A 27,039-nucleotide genomic window follows, 5' to 3' on the forward strand; every position below is an offset into this window, starting at 1 on the left:
TGCTGTTTGGTCAATAAAACCCTGTAGCAAAACGATTATTTTAGATCTAGTTTATGATCAATGTACAGAAAGATTCACAGGTTGAATATGGATTTTCCATAGTTTATTTTGAATTTTCCTACTTTAATACTTTAATCTGAAATTGCGACCATAACCATGGGTTGATTAAGTAGGTATTCTAAGCCAAGTAAGAATGGAGATGAGTGTAGGATGAGTGGCGCGATCTTGTAGCATTGACTATATCCACATATCTAAGGCCGACGTGTTCCATAGACACAGCTGTTAATTAATAGCCCATACAGCCAATGGCAACTTAGAGACCTACAGTTTAGGGGACCTATCTATCCATGGGCTGTTCGCCATTAATTTCAAGTTTTCGGTATCCTTTATTAATGTTTTACTCGACCCTTTTTAAATAAACACATCAATACACATGGAAAAGATACAGAGCACAATTGAAATATTTGTTTTATTAAAAAATTAATATAGATAAAAATAACAATAAATATTCGGTAAAACTTATAAATAAAGCAGTCTTATCAGATTTGTGATTAAGAGTAGTCGAGAGTTAGTTATCCGTTGCTCGCTCTAACACAGGCGCCCATCAGGATAATGTCAATATCTGCAACAGAACAAGAAAAAAATAAGTAAACAAGTCTGTGAAAAGATTGATATTTCCAGACAATTGTCAGGGAAACGTAAGCTAAACTATTTTTTAAACCCATGTCCATGGTAAAACGAAACCAAGATTGTTTTATAAATTAGTTACTTTAAAATCGTTCTTTTATAAGTTAGTAAAATGTAACTATATCACAATTTTGCCTGGATTCAGACTGGTTTATAATCCTGGGCTTCATTCGAACTTTGCATATTCGATTACCACAGTTTAGACCGCCCCTTCATGAAAATGAACATGTCAACGCGAGGTGTTTAACAAACACAGAAACACGACACAATAATTCCCACGATATACAAGTTTCTCGATATACCCAATCAATAGCAATTGTACAGTATACCATTCTGTTAGGTTGGATCATGTGTGTTCCTCATAATCCCGAATGTTAATTAGATGTGGTAGTCTTCAACATTGTTACTAGCACGTTGGTGTAGCATTGAAAACATCGATAATTGATCTGTTGATACCATTACCAATGTATCTGTTCCGTTACTGCTGTTATCTGTGACACTGGCCATTGCCTGATCTAGATATCAAAATCTTCACCAACGTCAGAGTATGTAGCTGTATGCTGTCGGTTTAACTGTTGCTCTCTCGGTTGGAAACATATTCAGTTTTAGAAGTTTTCATTATTAAGTGTGAATGTGAAAGATTCCACGTGACAATGAACCATTCTCTTGTGTTACTTATAACCAAAAGTAAATTTTTTAAATTGGTTTTTGCTCCATGATTAAAAAAACAACAATCTCCTTGGAGTATCATAAGCTTTTCCTGGCATAAAACACTAGATGAAATTAAGTATACGTTTAATTTCTATGAGATGGCATACAGAGATGAACTCTCAGCAGTAACTAGAGAATAACTTTTTACATAAAATGCAACACGCCTAGAAATAATCTTTATCTGACAACATGGATGATGCCGTAAAATTATTTCTGTCTCCAACCGCGGAATTCTACGAAGGTTATTAAGAAGTACTGTATTCTTATTTTATGACAACACTTAAAGCCATGATAAATTAACTAAGGATGATACATACTTGCTCCGCACTGCTGTGCGCATCGGAAGACACTGAGGTTGCCGTAGGTTTGGCCATCTGAGCCGCAGACGGGCGCGTACTGGCGGGTGTAAGGACACGGACAGGACACTGTGTACACTATACGGTTGGTCGGGTCCCTTGGTGGGATCCTTGTGGTGGTCACTGTAGTCGCAGGGGTTGTAGTAGTCACCCCCTGGTTTGGGGGAGCAACGGTGACTCCGGCCTGTGGGGTTGTGGGTTGATTTACTCCAGGATTGCCTCCGTTGGTTGGGAAGTTGTTTCCTGGATTACCTCCGTTGGTTGGTAAGTTGTTTCCTGGATTGCCTCCGTTGGTTGGGAAGTTGTTTCCTGTATTGCCTCCGTTAGTTGGGAAGTTGTTTCCCGGATTGCCTCCGTTAGTTGGGAAGTTGTTTCCCGGATTGCCTCCGTTGGTTGGGAAGTTGTTTCCTGGATTGCCTCCGTTGGTTGGGAAGTTGTTTCCAGGATTTCCTCCACTGTTTGGGAAATTGTTTCCTGTATTGCCTCCACTGTTTGGGAAGTTTCCACCGCTTCCTGGACGGAATCCTCCGTTGGTTGGGAAGTTTCCTGGATTTCCTCCACTGGTTGGGAAATTGTTTCCTGAATTCCCTCCACTGGCTGGGAAGTTTCCACCGCTCCCTGGACGGAATCCTCCGTTGGTTGGGAAGTTTCCAGGATTGCCTCCATTGGTTGGGAAGTTATTATTTCCAGGACGGTTACCTCCGTTCCCAGGACGAAATCCTCCGTTAGTTGGGAAGTTTCCAGCATTGCCTCCATTGGTTGGGAAGTTATTTCCAGGGAAATTGTTTCCTGGACGTCTACCACCGTTTGGGAAGTTGTTGGGATTTAAGTTTCCTGGAGGCCTAATGCCTTGGCGTGGTCTGGAACCTGGTCGACGTCCGAAGTTTTGGCGAACGTCTTCATCGTCTGACCCCTCATCATCAAAGTCTAGAAAATTAAAATAATATACAGTATATACTCGTCAAAAAATACAACAACATAGCCGTGATACAAGACAGATTAGAAATACTTTAATAAGTTTGAAATACTGTTACCAACGAGTCTCAATGAATTAAATTTCGACTAAAGTATATTTTATAATATGTAATTGGCTAGAAATATTACAAGTAGTTGCAAGAGTAAAGTATTTCAAATTGTAACAATTTCAATATTAATAGCTTTGAAACGCATGCTATACCTGTTTAAAATAGATTTAACAACAATTTATGTAATACAAAACAAGAAAACAATAGTTACCATCATTGTTGTCCTCATCAGGAAACCCAAAGTTGTTCTGTGGCGCGCTCTCCACCACAATTATTGCGAACGCTGGAAAACAACAGTTGATTATATACTGGTTAACAACTGAAAGGGGACTATTAGCTGCTGGCAATCACACGATAGTGCATTGCGCTTTTCAAAGATATTTTTGTTATATATTATCAGGGTGATCACTGACGTGATAAAGCGAAATATCAACCCAAATTTTGTTAAATTGCTACCACAGCTTTTTTTTCTATGACGTAAAATACATTGGATATATGAATTTAATCATATACAAATCGTTTTAGATCGAAAAATACTTTTTCCTCTGAAATAATTTTGTTGAATATACTAAGCCATCAAAACAGTCATGACAACTTGTTTCGGAGTAATAAGTACCGTAATTTACCTAACCAGTAGCTAACACTGTAAAAATAGCTATTTATTACCAATATTTTCGACTTTAAATTGATTCATTAGTTAATTCAATAGGAAGATGGATGAATACTTTGATACTTTCATTTCATTAACTTTTCAATTAAATGGCGACCATACAAAGTAGGTATTTAAGCCAATCGATATTGTGCGTATCTATTATTTAAGTAATTTGAAACACAACACAGTTTCAATCTACAAATACAAAAGTGTTTTTATTGTCTGATAATGTAGGCCTATAGAAAAAACTAGTGATGCAAATATAGAAACTATATTAACTTAATTAATTAATTAGGATTTATAGTATGATATCGTAATTTTTTTACTAAGATAACGTATTTGTCTAAATTTAAACATTAACATCAACTCAATGAATTTTTAAATTCATAATAGGAGCGTTTTGCAAAGTATCTTCTAAATTGTACTAAATTGTGAGTAATTTCCACTAAAATCAAAACAGCTATGTTGATGAGTTATTTGGATAAACAGTTGGACATTATAATCTGTAACTGATTTACAGAAGCTGCCCTAGGGTTTTTGTCTAAACCATTGTGCAAAATATGGGTTTCTTGCATGATCAAAACTCAAAACATTTTGAATAATCACACTATGTTTATAAAGATCCAGGGTACAGTTTCAGAACTGGGCTACGCTAATATTGATTGAAACTATCGATTCGATTAGTAAACCTTCATGCGATTTTTTCACCATCAGCAAGTTTGGTTGGTTAGGTTAGGTTATGATAGTTTAATTTTATAATAGATATATTTTAAAATATCGATTATTAATCAATATTATCAATTTGATAGTTTCAGTCAATATTACCGTAGCCCAGTTAAGAAACTGTACCCACCAAAACAATCACTCAGAGCTTATTACAAAAATGAGAAAATATAATAAGAAAGAAAAATAACAATAAAAATAAATGTTCGTCCATAAGTGCGCAAAAACCAGGCTACACTAGGTTTTAAATAATAATGCAACTGTTTTATTGTGCGAATAACTGTTACATTAATATGTAAATTGCGCTTAAAAGGGCATAATTGTTTATAAGATAATATATTGTTATAATATTTATCAGACCATGTTTACAGTGAATATTAGGTAATGTACCAAATTCGATTAGTTTTCGTTTAATGTTTATAAAAGTATGTAGCTTCACAACCCAATTGCACCACCTCTTTTGATATTTCTAAATTATCCACTTATATTTTTAGTTGCGGAATTTAAGTTTGTAAACAAACTCACGTTTCTTGTTATTTATAATTTTAAAGCAACCAAACTTAAAAACACTCCAACTGCATACACATAGTGAAATTCAGAAACCGATCTAAACCACTACAAATCCGACATGAATTAGTTCAGTTTTACAAACACCACTGTCTAATTACTCTACTAAACATAAACTTACCTATTAGCACAACACAGAACGAAGGGAAAGCCAACATGGCGCAGCCGAGAATAAACAATTTGCGTGTAGGTGTTGTCGGTCCAATCCTCCAGCGGGCAATAGCTTATATTCCTACTTCGGCGAACTGGTAACTATAGTCACAACAAAAAGAAAATATGGACATCCCAGTGACGTACACCCGCGTCAGCTGAGACGCGAATCAGCTGTTCCGCTGTTTGGACGTTAGACCGGTCTGTGAGCGAACTGGTTTGTAGGAATCGTTTTCTTCACTAATTTCCCTGTTGACCTTGCATTTTCCCCCAAACATTTCATTACCAGATTAACCATGAACTTGCTCGTGTTAGATAAGTTAAGCAAAAAGTTATCACGTGTTTCGTATTTTCCTTCTGATCGATTGAATAATGATTTAAAGAGGAGTGAGTTAACTTTAAATATAATACCTACTGTCAGATCTATTTTTGATTTTGTTATTTTAGGCATTAATTTGAATAAATTGTCAACAGGTTTACTTCAGTTTACAAAAATGCTAACGTTCTCCGTGACAGAAATTGTAATTGAATGCTGACGGAAGGATTCGATCGTAAGATCACCAACTTCAGACAACTGGTGCATTAATTTTAAGTTTATACTCCTCTTTGTTCCAAGTTTGAGCATACTGAAATTCCCTCCATCCATCTAAACAACATACACCTAATTTCTCAAGTGAAATACCACGAGGCAAGTGTACCAGTATATCACAGCTCACAGCTGAACTTGTTTTTGAAATTTTGCGCTCGCGAGGGAAAGAAAAAGAAACCTGATCCAAGGTGAAGGGTTTTGGCTCCATAACTCAGCTGATTTACCAACACAGACCACGGTATGTGGTTACTGATACATTATGTGGAGTGAGCCGCATAACTTGGCCACACGCGCAGGGACCTCACACAATATACAGGCTGGTACGGCGGTGAATTGATTTGATAACACGTATTTTTTGTGAATTGTGGAATGTGTAGTAGCGTAAATACTGTAAATTCTACCAATTCATCAAGAAAACATTTAAGAAAATGCTAAATTAATTGTTTCATTTTAACAATAAACTAAATAAAAAATACTCTTGAAAATCCTAAAATTAAATTAGACGGACCAGAAAGATCAGCTTTAGCGAAACATTGTTTAGAAAAATACCATACAATTAATTTCAATAAAAAATACTAATTCGCTGAAAAATGTAACCAAACCCAACGAACCTAAATCTTGGGAATCATTATTCATAAATAAAATAGACAATCTAGTAAATAAGATAATGGTCCAATTCAAAAGTAACATTACTAAATTCAAAATTACTAATTCCAAAATTAACAAAACTGTAAGAGTTAAACTAAACCATTAGACTAAACTTACTTCAGATTTTATTTTTGTATAGTTATTTATTATTTTTATTATTAATTATTTTTATAATCTATATAAATAAAATTAGAGTTTTGTCTGTACATTGCTTAGAATAATGAACTTTTTGGTTATTTTTACATTTCATAGGTCAGAGAAACCGAATCAAACCTTATCTCAATTTCTGTCTGTCTGTCTGTCTGTCTGTCTGTCTGTCTATCTGTCATTCTCTTGGTAACGCTAAAATACGCACTTTATTACAACTACTCCTCAATAACTATAGCACTGTCCCGCCTGAAACTTATTTTCCAAATACTATACATATATGAGATGGTTTTAGACGTATTTCATCGAATATGAGACAGTTAGATATTTAACAGTAAACCCTTGAAAATCAAGTTTTTGTCGATTTTTGACGTGGAATTTCTGGAAGCCCATGTTAACCTTATGAGAAATGAAATTATTGAATCTTAACAGCTGTTTCAATTAAACAAGTTGGTTCTGTTCTGTGATGTTCAATAGCATTAAAGTTACAAGGATTACCAACAGGGTGCAGCACTAGCACTATTATTTCTTTTACATTTATGACAACAGCTAATTTGCAACCTGGAGGCGAGTGAGCGTAGCGAACGAGCTAACCTGAAGGCAAGTGAGCGTAGCGAACGAGCTAACCTGAAGGAAAGTGAGCGCAGCGAACGAGCTCCAACATACAGGTGAGTGAGCGTAGCGAACGAACTTCAACCAGGACGTGATTGAGCCATGCAAACGAGATCAGATAGTAAAAATAAAAGTAAGCCTACCGTTATAGGATCGACCGGCAGACACAGAGGTAATTTAACCTTTTATTGATTGTCATACCGATCCGGAACAACAAAAAACAACATAAAATGAAGCTATGTATAATAGTTTGGCCAGCATATCTTAAAATATGCAAACCAACTGCTGTTCGTTATATAAGAAGGTTTCAACTGAATATTATAAGATCCCCGTGCGTAGAACGGGTACACAGCTAGTTTTACCTAAATGTACTTAACATAATATTCTTTTAACTTACCCTACCCATTATGTTTGTTATTTTTAAGATTTATTATTGTAAACATAACCTTCAGTTTTTGTGATGTGGCTGATGCATCGATCTCTATTACTACAACGGACAGCAATAGCTGGCGAAAGCACTCATAAGTTTTTTTTTTTAATATCGGGTGCAGTTTCTATTTTAAATTATTTTCAAACCAATAATAGTTGTTATTGTATTTGCTGAATGTTCTAAAAATTAACAGATTGTAAATAAAATTGTGATGAAAAAATAATATTAACAGTTTTTTTTGAAGATATAACGTGTGTTTAAAACAAGTTAATACTACTACTAACTGTAACAATTCACATTCATAAGCAAAATATTACGAAATAACTTTTTTAAAGTCATCACCACTAAGAAAGTTGATGGGCCCAAATTGGTGGGACCCAAATATTTTTTTAGGAAAAGTTTTTGCGTGAACTTTTTTAGTTTAGTGTGACAACGGTTTTTAATTTCAATTTTTCGCTTTTAAAGGAAGAATTCAAAACTTTTAAATACATTTTTTAACCTCCAAATTTCATAGCAAGACAACAGAGATTTATTTCATTGCAATCGAGTTTATTTTTCAAATGTAACTCTTCAACATAAAAAATTCAGAGGTTTGTCAATTTTTGTTCTTGTTTGCTTTATAGGTTAGTTACTTGTTGCTGCCCCGTTCTTTGCTTTTAACTTCTTTGCTCATCCTTCTATGACTTTTGAGCACGATACTTTCGCCTGAAATGTTATCTTATTTCTTTGTGTGTTACGCCCGAAGATTTTGTTGCTGCCCCTTTCTTGTCTTTTAACTTCTTTGCTCATCCTTCTATGACTGTTGAGCACGATGCTGTCACCTGAGATTTAGTCTTATTTCTTTGTGTGTTACGCCCGAAGATTTTAAAGTTTCTTGTTGCTGCCACTTTCTTGTCTTTTGACTCCTTTGCTCATCCTTCTTGGGATTTTGAGCATGATTCCTTTGCCAGAAATTTTGTCTTATTTATACTTTCTTCCTGTGTGACCTGAGTTTCTTTAAGTTTCTTGTTGTTGCCCCTTTCTTTTCTTCTTTGCGCGTGTTCTGCGCCTTTTGGGCATGGCCCCTTTCTTTTCTTCTTTGCGCGTGTTCTGCGCCTTTTGGGCATGGCCCCTTCCTTTTCTTCTTTGCGCGTGTTTTGCGCCTTTTGGGCATGGCCCCTTCCTTTTCTTCTTTGCGCGTGTTCTGCGCCTTTTGAGCATGGCCCCTTTCTTTTCTTCTTTGCGCGTGTTCTGCGCCTTTTGGGCATGGCCCCTTTCTTTTCTTCTTTGCGCGTGTTCTGCGCCTTTTGAGCATGGCCCCTTTCTTTTCTTCTTTGCGCGTGTTCTGCGCCTTTTGGGCATGGCCCCTTTCTTTTCTTCTTTGCGCGTGTTCTGCGCCTTTCGGGCATGGCCCCTTCCTTTTCTTCTTTGCGCGTGTTCTGCGCCTTTTGGGCATGGCCCCTTCCTTTTCTTCTTTGCGCGTGTTTTGCGCCTTTTGGGCATGGCCCTTTCTTTTCTTCTTTTCTTCTTTTCCTTAGCCTGTTTGTTCACTCCTCCTTACTTTCCGGCTGCACTGTTACCCTAGATGGTCGTGGGTGCTTGTGTCTCTGTAGCTTGTGTCTTAATGGTCCCCGCTGGGGCCCTGCACCTGCACCTCTGGCCAAACGTCCTGTAAACATATTTGCACATACATTAGTAAAATGTATTTCTGGCTTGAACTCATAGTGAATACTTCTCAGTTCCAACTAAATAATAACCAGCTAGACTCGTTCATGGAAGGGATCTTTGTTTGAGATTATCCTCTAATATGAGACGTACAATTTAAGGATTAAATGTCAAGTAAATATATCAATTTACTTGAAATTTAATCTTTAGATTGTAAAAAAATAATCATTGGAAAACTAAAAAACATAAGTCTAAAAGTTTGTATTTTGATTATGAGTAACCACCATTATTTTAACTCATAATGCTATGGTACATAATATTATGCCAAATTTCCGTATTTAAATCTGAAATATTTCTTTTGGCAGACCCCATGCCATTGCTTTTAAATACACATAGCATTAATAATATCCAATCTATTACTGTTTCATCGAACAGTGTTTTTGGTTTTTATGATACTCTTTACATGATACTTCCATTCTTAAACTCAATCTTTTGCGAAAGCTTTCCTAAGAAATTAAACTACACTTTAACGCTTGTAATCTCAATCAATATGAATACTTACGTCCAGCTCCTCGTTCGCAGGGTAGAAGATTTGGCTGTCGCTGGACGAGGAGCTGACGGAGGGGCTTGGTGTTGGGGCGGGTGATGGTGGTGGTGGTGCAGGTGCAGGCGGGCGCTCTCTGGTCATCCAGAAGTACCCCAGCGAGGCAGTGCAGCCGGCAGCGAGCAAGCAGAGGATCGGGTGGTCCCTGAACATGTATTTATTTTAATAAAGACAACCTTTTTTATCGATTCAATTACTAGATTTCACTGAGGGTGCATGTAAGTAGTGCATAGTTCAGCCAGTAATCGTTGGTAACAAATAAAAAGATCGCCACATAATATTCTCCGAATACCATGTGTTCTATTTCCAGTAATGAGGCTTTAATTATGAGTATAAACAGACTATGAGTGCAAAATTTACCCTATAAAACATTAAAAAAATATTAAGTGCAAGAAACAACAAGACTTTTACTTTCTTAATTATATTACATACACTATTACACTATTATTAATTAATTAAAATACATTATTAATACACTATTATACTATTATTAATTATAATACATGGAAACATAATTACTCATCCAATCATTCGTAAATGCCATTAGAATGAGTTTAGTTGATGAGATTGAAACTGCATTATGTTTAGTTAACAGTTTGTTATGAGTCATTTTTACTCAATACAACTAAAACAAACAGACAAAATTATCCTAAAATCTTACAATACTACAAACACGTTTTTTTATTATAAGACAATATGGTACACCAACATCTTTCTTCTCTTTGTGGACTCAAGGAGAGGAAATTTCCAAATGAAGAAATCGTGTAATTATCTTTAATGAAACAACATAATTAAAATGTACATTATAATATTGATAAAATCATTACTCGCCGAACAAAGTTAAGGACCATCATGAACGTGGAAAATTAGAAAATAGTATACAATCAGCAGATAAAACTTGTAAAAATAGAGGATATAAAATATGCTAGTAGTTCCAAAAGTTGTAGAAATACTCTGACCTGATGGTTACCATGGATTTGATAACGTTGTAAGTAATAAACTTTGTTACCTATATTGAACCTTTGATTGAACTCAATTTGGGAATAGATATTTTAGCTATTCACATACTTGTAGGCTGCTACACATAAATTCGTGTTAGATACAAAATCCTGAGCTAAGTCCATCTTAACAGATAAATTCAAAGTTGAATCTTAAACGTTTGCAGGTGCATTCAAAAAGAGATGCACCAATCTTCCATACCCTGAGATATTTGTTTGGAGCTTGTTGTAAGCCGGCCACCAAAGAGATCCTTCATATGGGAAACAAAAATAAAATGGAAAGTTGGTGCTAACAAGACTATTGTCTGACAACACTAAAAATAAACAAACGGTCAGGATAAGCCAGTATTTGTGTGTTCCTGAATTGTGACTAACTTGCCTAGTGTACGTAGACGGATTGTATCGGCACATTTCCAAACACAGACGTGGATTCTTTTTTGAAATTACTTTCTTCTATAAAATTTTGTACACCTTTAGTATTTTACCTAACCCGCCATGTTAAACTTCCCTATCCCAAGCGTGATGTATACAACTTCCTTACTTCTCGAGTGATGTAAAGTTGAAAAAAACTCACTCGGTGATGTAATGAAACCCATTTAAATAACATTGAGTGGATAACTTAAAAATATACCTCTATGGAGCCAACGACGTTCAACGCTAGAAATCAGCTGTGTGTTTGAATTTTATTGTTATGATTTGAAGAATTTTCCTAACCTAGCTTTTATTTGTAAATGAACCAATGAACGTTACTGTTAGAAGATGAGTGAAATTGATAATGAAGCATATTGCTCGTAATATTGTCCTGAATATTCTCGGGTCAGGTAAAATCTTGTGCGTTACACGTTACGCAATAGCGTGTTTACATCACTTCGGTGAATTATGCAACTCGCCTTCGCTCGTTGCACAACATTCACCTGCGTGATGTAAAAACGCTTTTACTACACTTGTAATGTAAATAGCTATTACCTTTCAGTAATAAATTTATTTTGATCTTACTTTTCGTCTGCAGCGACAGCTGTGATTTTTATTTGCATTTTTGTTTATTTTGAAATTAATTAAATGAATGTAAATCGTAAACTTAAAAGAAATGTGATACTAAATCTTGAAAAAGAAAGAATTACTAACCAACAGACAATATTGAACTCTAATTACTGTGGACGGACCTAGATAACAGTGAGGTAAAGATCTCATACTAGAAACGTTCTGCGGATGGTGTGACTTTCAAAGGTAGTCGGGGGAGAGGAAATAGACAAAGTGCCATAAATCATCATATCAAACAGTTACAGCTACAACTGCTCCCAGGGACAGAGAGTGCAAGCCACTGATATAAGAACTCTGACAATGGTCGACTACTTGTGTTCTGCTCACTCACAAAATATTCTTACCATGGAACCAACACAACCCTGCACCTTAATCTCAACGAAATATGAACATCCAAAGTGAATCTGTCAACACGTGGTCCACTAGAGATGACAGACGAAACCACTCACAACGAGGTGGAGCACCGGAGATAAGAGAACAAATCAATCATTGGATCATTAGACTAAGCAATTCATCGCAGAGTGTTCACAAGACTTGGGTAAAGGCAGCTTTTAAACACAAAGTAAAGGTAGGTAGATTGAATCTCCTTTCTGAATATTACACAGTAATTCAAAACCAAACGCAAGCAAGGGTCATTGAACAAGTGATAGGCTAGTGTGTTTTTAGAGCAACACAAAAACTGATCTGGGATTTTTATTTTTTACATAGATTTTGAATTGAAAAACTAGAAAATGAAAAAAACGGTAATGCACAAACTTGACTCAAATCTCATTTAACTTATTAACTTACTAACTTACTACTAAAGTGAAGCAGACCAATCATATATATGTCTATATGAACATATGTCTATCACTTAACAAAGACCTATTCACTACAAAGTGTACCTATGCAAACATGCCGTACCTACGGATATTCAGCCCAGTTAGCAAACCTTAGCCATACTAAATCTTTTTACCCTAAAACACTTAAGCAAAACATTAAAAAACACTCCCATATTCAAGGAAAATATGAATAAATGTAGGCTAAGTCATGAGCAGGTAACAAACAATTCAGTTATTCCTCCATATCAAGCAGTCAAACTTATAATGTCAATAAAATATTTAAAACTTGTATTTACTTACCGGACGAAGTCCAAAATCATCGTGAAGGATGAAATCTAGAAAGTGTAGACGTTAGAAAAATGTAAAAGTTTGGACAAAATGCAATACGAAGTGACTTTACGGACCACAGAAATAGCACTGAAAATATCGTTGCTATGGATTCGATAAAATGTACTTTAATTGTTAAAATCTTATAGAATGGCATGACGACTACCTTTGTTCATTATAGATATAAAAATCTATTAATGTATTAAAACGTGTACTATAGTTAGATCTGTATTTAATTTAAATAACATTTTCTTTGTTTTTATTTTCTTTACAAATGAAGGTGCTATGTACCAATCAGAAATTATTAATTTAGTATATTTAGTTAATTCTTTTTAAGTAATGAAAATACTGTACCGTACCATTCTCTACACATCCCAACAGGAATATTAAAGCTTTTTATATTGAACATCCTACTAATATTATAAATGAGAAAGTTTGGATGTATGGATGTATGGATGTATGTTTGTGACAAGTGAACGCGAAAAATACTGGTCGGATTGGGCTGAAATTTGGCATGATGATAGCTCACATTCCCGATTAACATATAGGCATATTCTTATTTCAAAAATCCTTTCGGGCTCCGCCCCAGTGGCTCTGGAGTTTCCCATGTTAACCTTATGAGAAATGAAATTATTGAATCTTAACAGCTGTTTCAATTAAACAAGTTGGTTCTGTTCTGTGATGTTCAATAGCATTAAAGTTACAAAAATTACCAACAGGGTGCAGCACTATTATTTCTTTTACATTTATGACAACAGCTAATTTGCAACCAAAAGGTGAGTGAGCGTAGCGAACGAACTTCAACCTGGAGGCGAGTTAGCGTAGCGAACGAGCTCCAACCTAAAGGTGAGTGAGCGTAGCGAACGAGCTCCAACCTAAAGGTGAGTGAGCGTAGCGAACAAACTTCAACCAGGACGTGATTGAGCCATGCGAACGAGATAATCTTGAAAATTAAGAAGTTAAACGGGGCAAAGCCCGCGGGTTACAGCTAGTACTGTATAAACAAGTATACCTCACATTTAAAAATAAGTATATATATACAAAGGCAGATTAAAACAAATTTGTCTTAGTATTTTTTTATGAGTTTGATAAGGATTTGTTAAAGACGTTTATATTTTGTATGTTCATAGGGATAACTGTGGTAAATCATTGAAGTTTGATGAAATTATGCTTAAAAGCGACCATAGTCTGATACTTGGAAAACCTAATCAGCTATGGTATCTATATAGTTGACTAATGCAGTTTAAATTGCAGTGTTTTGTATTGCTTGGTAGTAAGTTTTCTGTTTGGTATGGCAGTCCCTGGATAATTCAGCTTAAACGGGCAGCTAATCGGCAAGACCACCGAGAGACGATTGAAATTAGTAAATTAATTAGATTTAGATTTAATTAGAAATGTGAGACAGCTAGAAAGACACTGGTATTAATTTAGTGTGAGTGGGTGGCAGCAAATATCTTGAAGTTATTGTCATAAAAATCTAGAAGGTTGGCAAGCCATTCATAGATATGTTTGTGTTGGTAGGCCTAATGTTATATATTTTTTATTTTACCAAGAGTACAAATAAGGAACGTGCATATTACTATAGACTAACCAACAATAAGGGAGAATGTTTTATGTTTAATCTATGGTTTTATGTACCTGTTATATATATGTATGTGTATATAAATTTATACATACATATATATATATTATTATATATACATATATGAATTTGAATGGATGGTGTTTTTGGCCTCTAGGGACCTCAAAATGAAAAAGTTAATCTGTCCCGGATCCATGAGAACTACGGTAATAGCTTATTCCCTATAATATGGGAAATTCGCTAAAACTGTAAATTTAATATTCCCGTGTTATTCCTATGGATAATAAGTAAACTGTTGTAATTTGCTTGTTTATGATCATATTTTGATCAAATTTGGAAAATGCATTCATTTCATACTAAACTATTAACATTTTACAAAAAAAAATACCTTTTTACCCTCCCTGTTGCAGCAAACCTATAAGTACTCGTTAAAATAATGTTATTTAAATGGGAAATAAATGTGATGTTTTTAAGGAGACATTTTAGTGTGAATCCAATCAGGCAAATGGAAATTCGCTTGGTCTGCAGGTTTGCTGTGGCGGGGGTATTTTACATTTTATGGGATAGGATAGGATTTGTTTGGATCAGCTGTCTGAAATTGTGAAATATGCATTTTGACTTGGTTACTGGCACAACTGTTATTTCAGGATTAGTTTTGCCAACAGTGTCATTTGGAGGCTTGATTGACTATAATGCAAGTTAACTAATAAAAAAAAAATAGTTCTGTTCACAAATTAAAATTATAAATGCCTCAAATTCAATTTTATAATGTTTTAATTATAAACTTAAACTGTCATAACCTAAACAAACTAACCAAAAATGAAAAAATCGAATGAAGGTATACTAATCGAAAAAATAGTTCTGTTCATGAAATAAAATTATAAATGCCTCAAATTCAATTTTATTAAATTATATAATTAAACTGTCATAACCTAACCAAACCAACAAAACTTGCTAATAGTGACAAAATTTTAGACGATAAGTTAGTGCTACCAATGGGATTCGAACCCGGAACCTTCAGAGATGCGCTATGCACTAGACCACCGAGGCAGATGTCGTCCTATCGCATCGTTTCGGTAATGGTTTTCCCACAGACAATCAGAAACCTCCAAATGAAATGACACCTGGCAAAACTAATCCTGAAATAAAAATACAGCCTGCTCATTGAAATGTCAACACAAAGGTTAACATTGTGAGTTTTCTCGTCCTACCATGGAGACCAATCAATATTTAATTTTTGAAAACTATAGATCCGGGAGCTTATTTCAGTCCTCGACTCAATAAGTCCAGAACTTATAGATCCGGAGCTCAGCAACTTGGATAGCTTCGTTTTAAATACTTGCAACTGCAAAAATGTTCTATGTTTATTTCTGTTTGTGTGTGTGTATGTGTGTGTATAAACTGTAAATAGCCGAAAACATGGCTTGATGTGATATTATAAATACAAGAATGCTGCTGAAGATGAGCTGTAAGTAGCTCAAATCATCTACAGCATGAACTGCATTTGACACCTTCTGGCATAAGTAAGTAAAATATTACCTATGGTAAAAATATTAACTTAAAAGTGTCAAGGCTGATTCAAAAAAATTTGTTTTCACGCTTTTTTTTTGTTTTGACTCCTATACAGTTCTTTGTGTATATTTGTTTTGTGGCAGTCTTCCTCTTCTTTACCTAGGTTTACTACAATCTTTTTATGTTAGGCAAATCATGGAGAAACTGCTGGAAAATGTCCACAACAATTCCTTGAGTACCTCACTACTATTACTTGAGTACCATTACTTTACGATTGTGTATTTGATTAAAAATATCAATTATTAATATCTAATCCTAGATAGGAGCAGCAGGATGGCATGTCACATATAATAATTCAACCACACAGGCATTGAGTGCTTTAATCTTTTTATTATTTTTGATTACAAAATTATACTGAAGAAATAAACATTTATAGTAACATTGAAGATTGTATGGGAAATTTAATTATTGATTTCTTGTTAGCAAAGTCTGTGATTATCCGTTGTTTCTGCCGCAGGCTCCCATCAAAAACACCTGTACACCTGCAACAAAAAGATATATGGTTAATAAGTGGAAAATGTAATGGTTTAAAACAAATTAAAACAAAAAGGTTGAAAATATTCTTGGAAATAAATTGAAAAAATTTAGGTTTTTAGGGTCAAATAGGAGAAAAAACTAATTTTCACCCCATAAACACCCTGTCCGACCACGCTGGTCGCGAACTCTTTCGAATAAATGTAGGTTACACATTTGTACCAAATTTCATGAGTTCGTTTAGCTCTTCTACCCGACCGATTTTCATGATTGAGGTCTCAAATTGAAGGTATGCACGCACAGATTTTACATCAAGCATCGGCATATAGATATCTACAGTCCCACTCCACTTATAGGTAAACAAAATTTTCTCCCCATGTATTTCTTATGGGAGTAAAATTTGGTTTTTCTTTTCTGAGTTCGTATGTCTTTTCTATCCGACTGATTTTCATGATTGAGGTCTCAAATTGAAGTTATGCACGTACAGATTTGCCATCAAGCATCGGCATATATATATCTACAGTCCCACTCGGCTTAAACGTAAACAAAAGTTTCTCCCCATCTATATCTTATGGGAGTTAAATTTGGTTTTTATTTTCTGAGTTTGTATGTCTCTTCTACCGGACCGATTTTCATGATTGAGGTCTCAAATTGAAGGTATGCAAGTACAGATTTGCCATCAAGCATCGGCATATAATCTACTGTATTATTAGACCAAAAAACATAATTTTGATTTTTTTTTATTCATACTTCAATTTAAGTTGTATTTCACCAATTATAATTATATAATAATCCTATATATTTTTGTCTAAGAACCTTCAGTCGAAATACCGGCTTTCATTTAAGCTATTAGTTATTCAAATCGGACGAGTTTTAAGCAAACGCAAGGTGAATAACCAACACAAAAATGATGTTTATGAGGGTTTTCTATGATTAAAAATCAATAGCTCCAGTATTTTTTATGTTTTTTTTTATACGTTTTAGACTCAAAATAATCAGTAAATTGTAGTCTTTGATTTGAGCTATTGATCGTTTAAATCAATTAAATTCAAGATACTGTATTACTCAATAAAAATTATAATTTAGATTATTTCTCTGATATGATATTTATTTCATCGCTGCGAAGCAGCATGGGTAGTGCAGTCCTAATGAAATTATAATTTCATGAAATTATACCACTTGTGTGTGATTATCAGATATGTGAGTTTGGTCGCGCATCATGAATGTATCGCAATGGCTCCTCTTTGTTATAATGGTATTTAACATTCACAAAATATTTTATTTTTACTTTATAGGGAGTTTACATCTTATTTTAACAAATTATAATTATTTTTGTCTTTATGTATTACTACAATAGTACCTACGTTTTGAAATATAAAATTTTTTCCTCTAACAGAAAGTGTTCTCAGGCTTCCTAGAAAAAGCTTACTCTAAAATATTATATTAATTCTTTTCATACATTTTTTACTACATATTCTTTATTCTCTTCCTCTTTATATAAGTGTTTTACCAAGGATATGGTGTGCAATTCAGACAGAAAAATACAATGATGTATTTATTTGTATCAAAATAAGCTCAGATTTAAAATAATGAATAGGGTTTTAATTTTAAACAAATGTCAAGCAATCTTAAGAAAATAATTTTTAGCAATTTTAAAGGGAGAGTGTGCTTACTAGGGATTTCTATGTATATGTTGAAGACTATGTTTACAGGTGATTGATTATTCAGTTTGTACATTATTAATGGTAACTTGAAACTGAATGAATTAATTAAGATGAGTTATTAAAAATAACACTGAGTAGAATAGTATATTTTGTACCTAGGGTTGAAAATGAGGGTTTGCCGACTCGAGATAGTTTTTAAGTTCGAGAATTTAAAACAATCGAGACCTGCTAAACCATTTCGGTCCTTGGTACGAACGCTATTTTTCACCACGCCATACCCTATTACCACTATTCACAACAATAATAGCACACTCTCAACACAAGTACAACTTTAAGGTTATGTAAAGAATTTAAGGAATCAGCAAAAATAATAATAAATAGCTGCTAGGCAGTGGTGACAATAAAACAATTCTATTGCAATGCTATGGATACTGATTGTATATACCGTCAGCCGTGCTGCGGTTACCATAGGTTCTGGCGCAACCCGCTGGGAGCGCCATGTAGTTACTGCATACGCGCTATGTAACTACACGATGCCCAGCGGTTTGCACCAGAACCTATGGTAACCGCAGCACGGAAGACAGTCTATATTTAATTGTTTTTGTCTATGATTTCATAAGCATTCATGTTTTAAGAAAGTAAGCGGGCAGCTGATTTTGCGGCCCTAGGGATGTAAAAACCTGCTCTGTCCCCAAATGACGATGACAGCTGGCATAGCCAGCAAAACGTAACTTACAGCCACCAATTAACGTATGTAAAACAGCTAAAAACATCATAGTGGTGAAAAAAAACATTTTTTTAATTATTCTTCATAGCTTGTAAATTATTTTAATGTCACTATATTTACTTGGGCATTTAATTTAGATCGGATATTTCCATTATTCACTTCAAAACACTGCTTCAATTCAAAAAGCATGCTCAACAGTGGTACACAGCCTTACAGACCGGATGAAAAAATCACTCAGTACAAAAGGAAACATCTCATCTTTTGGTGAGTAGGTTCTTGAATAATATTAAGAAGTAAACAAAATCATGAGAAATATGGGAAAATATTTAGCTATTAAAGTAAAACTAGTGTACCTGTTGCTTGAATTCGAGCAATTGCTAAGTTTACAGGCGTTATTTTAAAACGAATAACAGTCATAATTTCTGATGACTTTAAAAATTTGACTCAAAGATTATTAAAATACTCAAGATGTACATAACGGATAGATATAATCAACGTTTAATGTAAATAGTGTTTTCTACAAATAGTTACTCATAGCCACAATAGGTTTCCAGACACGTGTCCAAAAGCTTAACAGCACGACTCCCTTCCCCATACCGCCCTGAGAAATAGTGATAATTGAGATTCGCTCTAACATTTCCTCTCCCCTTCGTGGGCAAGTTTTCATTCCTTTTCTTTCATAGTTTTTGTTTGTTTCTTTTTAAAAATTTTAACGCCTGTATGTATCCCTGGTTTTTCCTATTTCCCCAGCTACTTTTCAAAACGTCTGAATTGTTTCCTTGTCACTCATCATGTTTTATTTTCTCATCTCTAGACCTATCTTATCCAAGACTTATTAAAGTTATCTCCTATTTCTATTTTTTTTTATCTCCTGAAGTGAACAATTTATAAATATGTGACTCGTGGTTTTTCATTTCTCCACATCTACATACTTCCTCTTCCACCATGTGAAATCTTCACAAATTCGCCTTGAAATTTTCCATGCCCTATGACAAACTGCGTTTCATAATAGCCCATCTCCCAATCTTGTTCCAGTCTCTTTCTGGTGTTAGGTATAATACGAACTTTTACCTTTAAACGTTAACATAAAACACTCTGCTCCCAACGCATTTGCCACACATCTAATATCTCCTCTCTTCTGTTTCCGATGTAGTAATGCCCGCCTCCTTGCCTTCCAAAATCAACAGCTTATGCAGCGATTATCCAACAGTCCCAAATTGAATGTGAAATCTTCAGGTGGCTGTTGGAGAGCACACTTAAAAACGACGTGGGTCCATCCCATAAACGAGAAGAGGGAAACATATGGGGAATTTCACCACCATTTCCCCGATTTACTGAAAGACAAAAGAAATTTTTTCCAATATTTCAGAATGTTCCCCGAAAAGTTTTATGAACTGCTTAAGCTCAACGCACACTACAGCCAGACGCGCCGCCCCGCGCCGCGCCGAACCGCCGTGAAATAATTCCGGCCGAATAGTTTGCATGGGAATTAATGAGAGTGCGCACACTTGAGCGCGCCGCGCCGCGCAGCCGTGTCCGCCTCGGAATAATTCCGTTGCCAGAACTCTCGGGAGAAGTTGCGTGGAATTGTTCTGCTGAAGTCGGCGCGGCGCGCTGTAGTGTGCGATAGGCAACGGAACCAATTTCTGACCGCGGCCACCTTCATGTGTCTTCGTACTACCTCGGTCTAGTAATTGTGTCAAAGTTGTGTCTTGTTTTTCAATTAAAGATCTGAGCATGTTAAGTAGTTCATACAACTTTTTGGGGGGACATTCTGAAATATTGGAAAAATCTTCGTTTGCCCTCTTCTCGTTTATAGGATGGACACACGTAGTTTTTTGCCTCTTCTCCTCTTCTGATACCAGTAGGCAAAATAAAAACATATCTTCGTCCTCAGAGCTGCTCATCTTGAAAAATGACGACAAAAGTTACACTTGACAATACATAAACGAGATACACGACTGCACAGAACAGGCACTGCCCCACTGCCGGTGAAAACGGCGGTGACGGCGGCCAGTAGGGCCTATGTGCGACCTCACAGCGGAAGTTTCCATATGGCGGTGCGGCGCGGCGCGGCGCGTCTGGCTGTAGTGTGCGATGAGCTTTTAACATGCTCAGACCTCTATTGAAAAACAAGACACAACTTTCACACAACTACTATAGACCGAGGTAGTACGAAGAATGCCGTTGCCTATCGCACACTACAGCGCGCCACGCCGCCTTCAGCAGAACAATTCCACGCGACTTCTCCCGAGAGTTCTGGCAACGGAATTATTCCGAGGCGGACACGGCTGCGCGGCGCGGCGCGCTCAAGTGTGCGCACTCTCATTGATTCCCATGTTAACTATTCGGCCGGAATTATTTCACGGCTGGGCCATGCAAACTATTCGGCCGGAATTATTTCACGGCTGTTCGGCGCGGCGCGGGGCGGCGCGTCTGGCTGTAGTGTGCGATGAGCAAACCCAAACACGGAAGGGTGCTTGCTGTATTCGGCTATCAACGACAATAGTATTATTTGTATTTCGTTCTTGTCTACCTGTTAAAATTTGTCGGCCTCCTCCTATTGGCCATCCTGGTCACGTCTTACAGTCTCCATTATGTTGAACGTTTTTTGGTTATGTTTTGATTTTGTGCAAAATTTTAGTATAACCAGCTGTTTCAAATATTCCGCAGGGGGCTCACGCTTGCGTGGGTTCGTGGCCTGGGCGACCACGCGGACCCTAGCTCTCCCAGAGGGGAGGTAACTGCCCGGTGTCAGACCCGGCACTTCAGGTAGACCACAGTTATGGACGACTGGTAAGCGCCAGCCCCTTAGGGGGAGCCTCCAGTGACATTCCCTCCATTCAGGGTGGGGGGGGTGTTTAGCTCTCAGTGACGCCGTTAATTCCGCCTCTCCTCATCTACCTGTAACTGTGGTTGTGACTGAGTCCTACCTGTTGTGTTCGACTGACATTTTGTGAGGCATATCCTCGACTTTGGAAGTAGCCTCGTCCTGGGAGGTGAAATACCTAGCCCCCAGAGGGGAGGTAAATGCTCCGTGTTGGTATCGGCATTTTCAAGTTGGCCACAGACATGGTCGACTGGGCATCGGGTCCCAGTGACATTCCTTTATCCAGGATGGAGGGGTGTTTAGCTCTAGGAGAGATGGAAGTACATCATAATCTCTAACCTACCTGTGTCTGTGGTTCTTTGGGCTTCGGCCTGCTTGTTATGTGCGACCAGCATTCAGTGGGCAAATCCTCGACTTTGGAACTAACCTTTCCTGGAGGTGAAAACGGGCAAGTACCCGCAGCTCACGGGGACACTCAAGGGCAACGTAACTTTCCGCAGTGTGAGGGCAACGGTTTGTAGGTACTTATGCAAACCTATCCCTGTCTCTGAGCACGGACGGTATGGTTATCTTGAGTGTGGGGGGTTCTTCCCGGAACCTCAATTGAGTCAAGGGTGTCGCCACCTCTGGTGGATAGGTTCATCCGGGTGGGTCCCACTTCTATACCTGCCTCCTTTTGGGAAACCCTGATGGCCTGGCAGTGATGTTGGGTCTGACGGGCAAACGAAGTAGATCGGGTGCTGGGTCCGAGCCCGCCGGGGGTATCTGGGGATCTATCGCTCTGGATATCTCTGGTTCCCAGCAATGGGTCAGGCCTCGATCGGGCAGCGGTGTAAATGGGAGGTTGGGGTTCCCCCCGTCAGCGTGCTGATGGTCCCCTTCCTCCTGGCTATTGATGGCGGGTTCTGCCTGTCAGGGATTAGATAGGTCCCGAGTGTTGCTTGCACTAAATGCGTCGGGGCGCTCTACTATGGACCTCTAGGTTCCGACCTAGTGGAACCCAGGTGGAGTGACGCTTAAACAAGCAGCCGGAATCCCTGGTTAGGATTGAGGGGCAACCCTCTCTCCGAAGGGTCTGCTTCGGCAGCCGGCGAGCCTGATGACCTTAAGTCATCCGCCCATGATGTGCTAAAGGTTGATGCGTAAGCTTCGGCCTACATCATGGGGCCCGGGTATGTCCTGAAGGATAGGTACCGGGTAAGCAGTCAGGGGGCTTCGGCTCTCATGACAACAAATGTAAAATGTAAATGTAAATGTAATGTTTCAAATATTAGTATCAATTTGAAAGTATTCATCCTATTCAAATGTAAACAAACATTTTCTCCCTAAGAATCTATATATTAATTTGAAACTGTTTTTCTTTGTCAGAGCTATTTTGAGAGAACGGCTGGGCGTAGAAACTCGGTAGAGGTGTCTAAAGAAAGGTCTTGGTCTGTAGATGAGCCATCAAAAGAGAAACATGGTGAATTCCCTTGGGGCTCTGCCCCAGTGGCCTTTGAATTCCCATCCCATGTTATTTTTATGGAGGAAAACGGGGTTTTTGTCACAGCTAATTTGAGAGAACAGCTGGGCGTAGAAACTTGGTAGGAGTCTCTAAAGAAAGGTCTTGGTCTGTAGATGAGCCATCAAAAGAGGAACGAGGTGAATTCGCTTGGGGCTCTGCCCCAGAAGCCTTTAAAGTTGCCTCCAGATTTGTTTACATTACGACCATATGCATAATTCTACACTACTTTTTAATGAAACAGCTGTTAATATTTAAATTGTGATTTATTGAATTTGTCAAAATGAAGTACAGTATTTGCAATGGGGTTTTCTGATTTTAAAATGGATTTTCTTCTGCATCGTGTCATGTTTTGCAATATAATGTTCTATTACCAAATCAGTGGAAGATCCTATTATCACAGTAACTCTTTTCTTTTGGAGTTAACTTATATCTATTGTATGGGTTGGTTTCTGCCTTTTTTACCACTTCTTGGAGATTGTACGTAGGTGATATTCGTTGGCATATTGCATCTGTAGACGAAACTTGGGTTGGTGTATAGAATGGAAAAGAGTGAGAAATCCTGGACAATTTTATATAGGCTAAAAATAAAACTGAAAAACAATGGAAACATAGAAATAGTCATAGAACACAACTAAGTAGAAGAATAGAAATAATGTTTTTTTTTCATTTATAATCGTTATTATAGACAACCTAATGCGGCTATGAGAGGGAAAAATTTGTAGAAACACTAAAAAACAAGATCAGCTTTTTGAGAAAAGATAAGATGTTTACAAAAGATTTTGATTATATCTAAATGTTGTGTAGATCGTGAGTATTTCCATAATCTTCGTGAGTCGTCTGTAATGCTTCGCAATTGCTCGAATTCGAGCAACAGGTACACTAGTAACATGGTAAATTTGAAGGCCACTGGGGCAGAGCCCTGATGGAATTCCAAAGTTTTTTTTTTTTTTTTTTGATGGCAAAACTACATGCTAAGACCTTTCTAACGACACCTTGGACATGGTGATGGTAGCACCACCACTCCAAAACAATTATGACAAAAATATGCCTAGCGTATTAAATATATAGATGTCAGCATGATTAAATTACGTTTGTTCTATGATTATTATGATTTAGGGATAGTTTTAAACAACCTTAAATTATGATTTTATGACAATTCCTTGTTTTAATAATGAAATCTGCTTGAAGGACAGCCGAGCTTCAATTCATAACACCAGAAAAAAGCACTACTTTTGATTTTACCTCAAGTCTAGGAGTAAATTTAAACCAATCATTATGAGCAGTTTCAGATTTAAATTTTTTGCCTATTCAAGAGATTTTTAAAGTAACATCTTTAAAAACTGTTAAAGTATTATTCCACAATAAATACTAGTTTACTTATCTAAATCTTACTCACTGAAAACATTTTGTAATAACACAAAACACAATTGTTTGTGTTGAGCACATTTATTTGTTTATTGTGCTCTTAACAATGTGCTGAAATCAGTTTTATATTTTCAGTCAAGGGTGTTTGCACACAGAAGAAATGTTTCAAACTGAATTTGAACCCAATAAATAAAAATTGGAATGTGCAAGCCATATGGTGTTCAACGAAATCCTACAGGCTCAGTAAAGGAAATCAGATAAGGCACATAACATACTCTATGTACTGCTGGAAAGCAGCTAAAACTAATTTATATGGGTCAAGTTATAAAATAGGAATATACGGATTTGATGCGGATCTTTTGCTAGAAGTAGATGCAGGCCCAGTTGATTGCAATGAGGATAATGTTTCTTACTATATTGGAGTAGCAAATACCAACAAGATATTTATAATTTGGAACAACAAATGTGTGGTCTATGAAGTAGGTGACATTATGGATCCTGCCAGAGAAGAAAGGTGCTCTCGTTTTCTTGAACATGATTCGTGGATAAAGGTATGTAATCTTCAAGATGAACTGCAGGTTGGCCAGACACCCCCGCCTAACCTGCAGACTAAGCGAATTTGCTCGATTGAATTTTCACTTAAATATTTGATTGAACATGTCAGATTTATAACCTATTCAAAAAAGATTTTAATCATTTTTACTCGAGTTATTGTGCTAACGGTGATACCTTTATATAATATAAATATATATGCATTAATTTAAATATATGGTGTCTTTAGTAGTCTAGGGACATCTGAACGGAAAAGTAAATTGTTCTAGGTCTAGATCTTACCATGAGACCTATACGGTAACAGCAAATAACATTAGGATTAACTGGTGCTTAGGTTTGCTGCTACAGTGAGGGTAATAAAGTGTGTTTTTTAATAAAATGTTAACAGCTTAGGATGAACTAAACCAATTTGCCAAATTTGGTCAAAATATATCCATTCACAAGCAAACTATATACAACAGTTTACTATTACTCTCCATAAGAATATTATGGGAATTGCATTTATATTTTTAAAACTTTCTACGTTTAAAAAACTAAATTATTTGTTTTTTAAGCTCTACAAAGGGTTGAAGAAACCATTTTTAGAAATTGGGAAATTCTACGTTTTATTGAGGGCCAAAAATGAGAACAACCAATTTTTAACCCGTAAAACCTCCTAGGTGGTTTGAGGAGAAGTTCTCCCAATACCTTTTTTGTATATATTTGCTAAATCAGCTTTTGAGCTATTATTTTAAAGGTAAGGGCTTTGACTATTGATACAACTTCAGTATCCAATAGTCATGGTAAGGGTCAAGTGGAGGGGATAGATTTCTTCCCCTAAAACCACCTAATTATTGTGAAGGAAGTATTTTAACAGCTTATCCTTGTCGAAAGGAACAAAAAAATTTAAATGAACCTTGGTCTGACCTTTATCATTAAGCTATTTTGGCGTAATTTGTGATATTTTTTTTAATGACATGTTTTTTTTCAGTTAATTTGACATTATAAACCATATATGAAAGACATTAAAAATGGTATCATTTGAAAGTATGTTAAATTTATTTCAAATTTAACACAATAATACTAAAGTAACTCTTTATACAATGATAAAAATAGCTTTAAATTTAACATTTATTTTTATTAAAATTTCTTTAAAATGTATGGCTAAAGAAAGTCAGTTAAATGTTTGGTACTCTTATATTCAATTAAATAAAAAACTATACCTACATCTATCTTCAAAATGACGTACCTATAAATATTTTCTATCTGATTTAAGGAAAAATTTAGCCGAAAAATAAAGTAGCAATGCTAATGATGTTTCATGACGTTTTTATTTGTTTAATATTTGTTTAATTTGTTTAATATTTGTTTAATTTGTTTAATATTTGTTTAATTTGTTTAATATTTGTTTAATTTGTTTAATATTTGTTTAATTTGTTTAATATTTGTTTAATTTGTTTAATATTTGTTTAATTTTTTTAATATTTGTTTAATTTGTTTAATATTTGTTTAATTTGTTTAATATTTGTTTAATTTTTTTAATATTTGTTTAATTTGTTTAATATTTGTTTGCAGCAATGGCCAGAAACATCAATAACTGGAAACTACAAACTACAAATTCTACAATGATAATATTATACATGAACCCTCTGGCGCAGCCTGTTCAATTGTAAAATGCATTACTGTATTCAATTTTATCTATTAAATATTTGACCAATAACTTCTTATAGTTTTGCTGTTGAGTTTTCTTTTTCATTTTTATTTACCTAGCAAGAGCTGTAATAGATATAGTGAAGGAGACCATAAGAACTAACTGTTTTAGCAAACAGTTTCCATGGATCAGCTACTTTTAAAGTCACAATCTTCACTTTTACCATTGTTTACATACTTTCCCTAACCCAACTGTTTTACACTACCCCAGACAGCTGGGAGAAACTAGACACAAAATAGTTGACTTAACAGCTTACTTGTTCATAGCTTACTTGTTACTATACGCCTGGGGCCCATTTCACAATAAACTACAAGTTACAACTTGTAACTTGTAATTTCCATTAGATT

General features: G+C 35.9%; 3 protein-coding genes across 4 annotated transcripts; 1 reads left to right on the top strand and 2 right to left on the bottom strand.

The window, feature by feature from the left end:
* Window positions 1-454: 454 nt before the first annotated feature.
* Window positions 455-5,064, bottom strand: LOC128986642 (circumsporozoite protein-like). Its single transcript, XM_054407111.1, has 4 exons — window positions 4,843-5,064; window positions 2,991-3,062; window positions 1,716-2,681; window positions 455-622 (listed from the first exon to the last, which is right to left on the bottom strand). The coding sequence occupies exons 1-4, from the start codon at window positions 4,877-4,879 to the stop codon at window positions 573-575; spliced, it is 1,125 nt and encodes a 374-aa protein (XP_054263086.1). The 5' UTR covers window positions 4,880-5,064; the 3' UTR covers window positions 455-572.
* Window positions 5,065-7,877: 2,813 nt separating this feature from the next.
* On the bottom strand, window positions 7,878-9,631 carry LOC128986644 (sperm protamine P1-like). The gene is made up of 2 exons (XM_054407115.1): window positions 9,504-9,631; window positions 7,878-8,945 (listed from the first exon to the last, which is right to left on the bottom strand). Exon 2 carries the CDS (start codon window positions 8,777-8,779, stop codon window positions 8,294-8,296), a length of 486 nt encoding a protein of 161 aa, XP_054263090.1. The 5' UTR covers window positions 8,780-8,945; window positions 9,504-9,631; the 3' UTR covers window positions 7,878-8,293.
* A 2,329-nt stretch (window positions 9,632-11,960) lies between these two features.
* LOC128986643 (uncharacterized) lies at window positions 11,961-26,710 on the top strand. 2 transcript variants are annotated; one of them, XM_054407113.1, is made up of 4 exons: window positions 11,961-12,152; window positions 18,889-19,015; window positions 24,586-25,001; window positions 26,557-26,710. In XM_054407113.1, the coding sequence occupies exons 1-4, from the start codon at window positions 11,970-11,972 to the stop codon at window positions 26,608-26,610; spliced, it is 780 nt and encodes a 259-aa protein (XP_054263088.1). In that variant the 5' UTR covers window positions 11,961-11,969; the 3' UTR covers window positions 26,611-26,710. The 2 variants fall into 2 exon arrangements, with proteins under 2 accessions (XP_054263088.1, XP_054263089.1); XM_054407114.1 differs by lacking the exon at window positions 11,961-12,152 and adding an exon at window positions 17,546-17,615.
* The last annotated feature ends 329 nt before the right edge of the window (window positions 26,711-27,039 follow it).

This window comes from Macrosteles quadrilineatus, unplaced genomic scaffold (genome assembly GCF_028750875.1).
Source record: "Macrosteles quadrilineatus isolate MER2022 unplaced genomic scaffold, UCM_ALF_1.0 Scaffold_2__2_contigs__length_208266976, whole genome shotgun sequence".
In the NCBI taxonomy this organism is placed as follows: Eukaryota; Metazoa; Arthropoda; class Insecta; order Hemiptera; family Cicadellidae; genus Macrosteles; species Macrosteles quadrilineatus.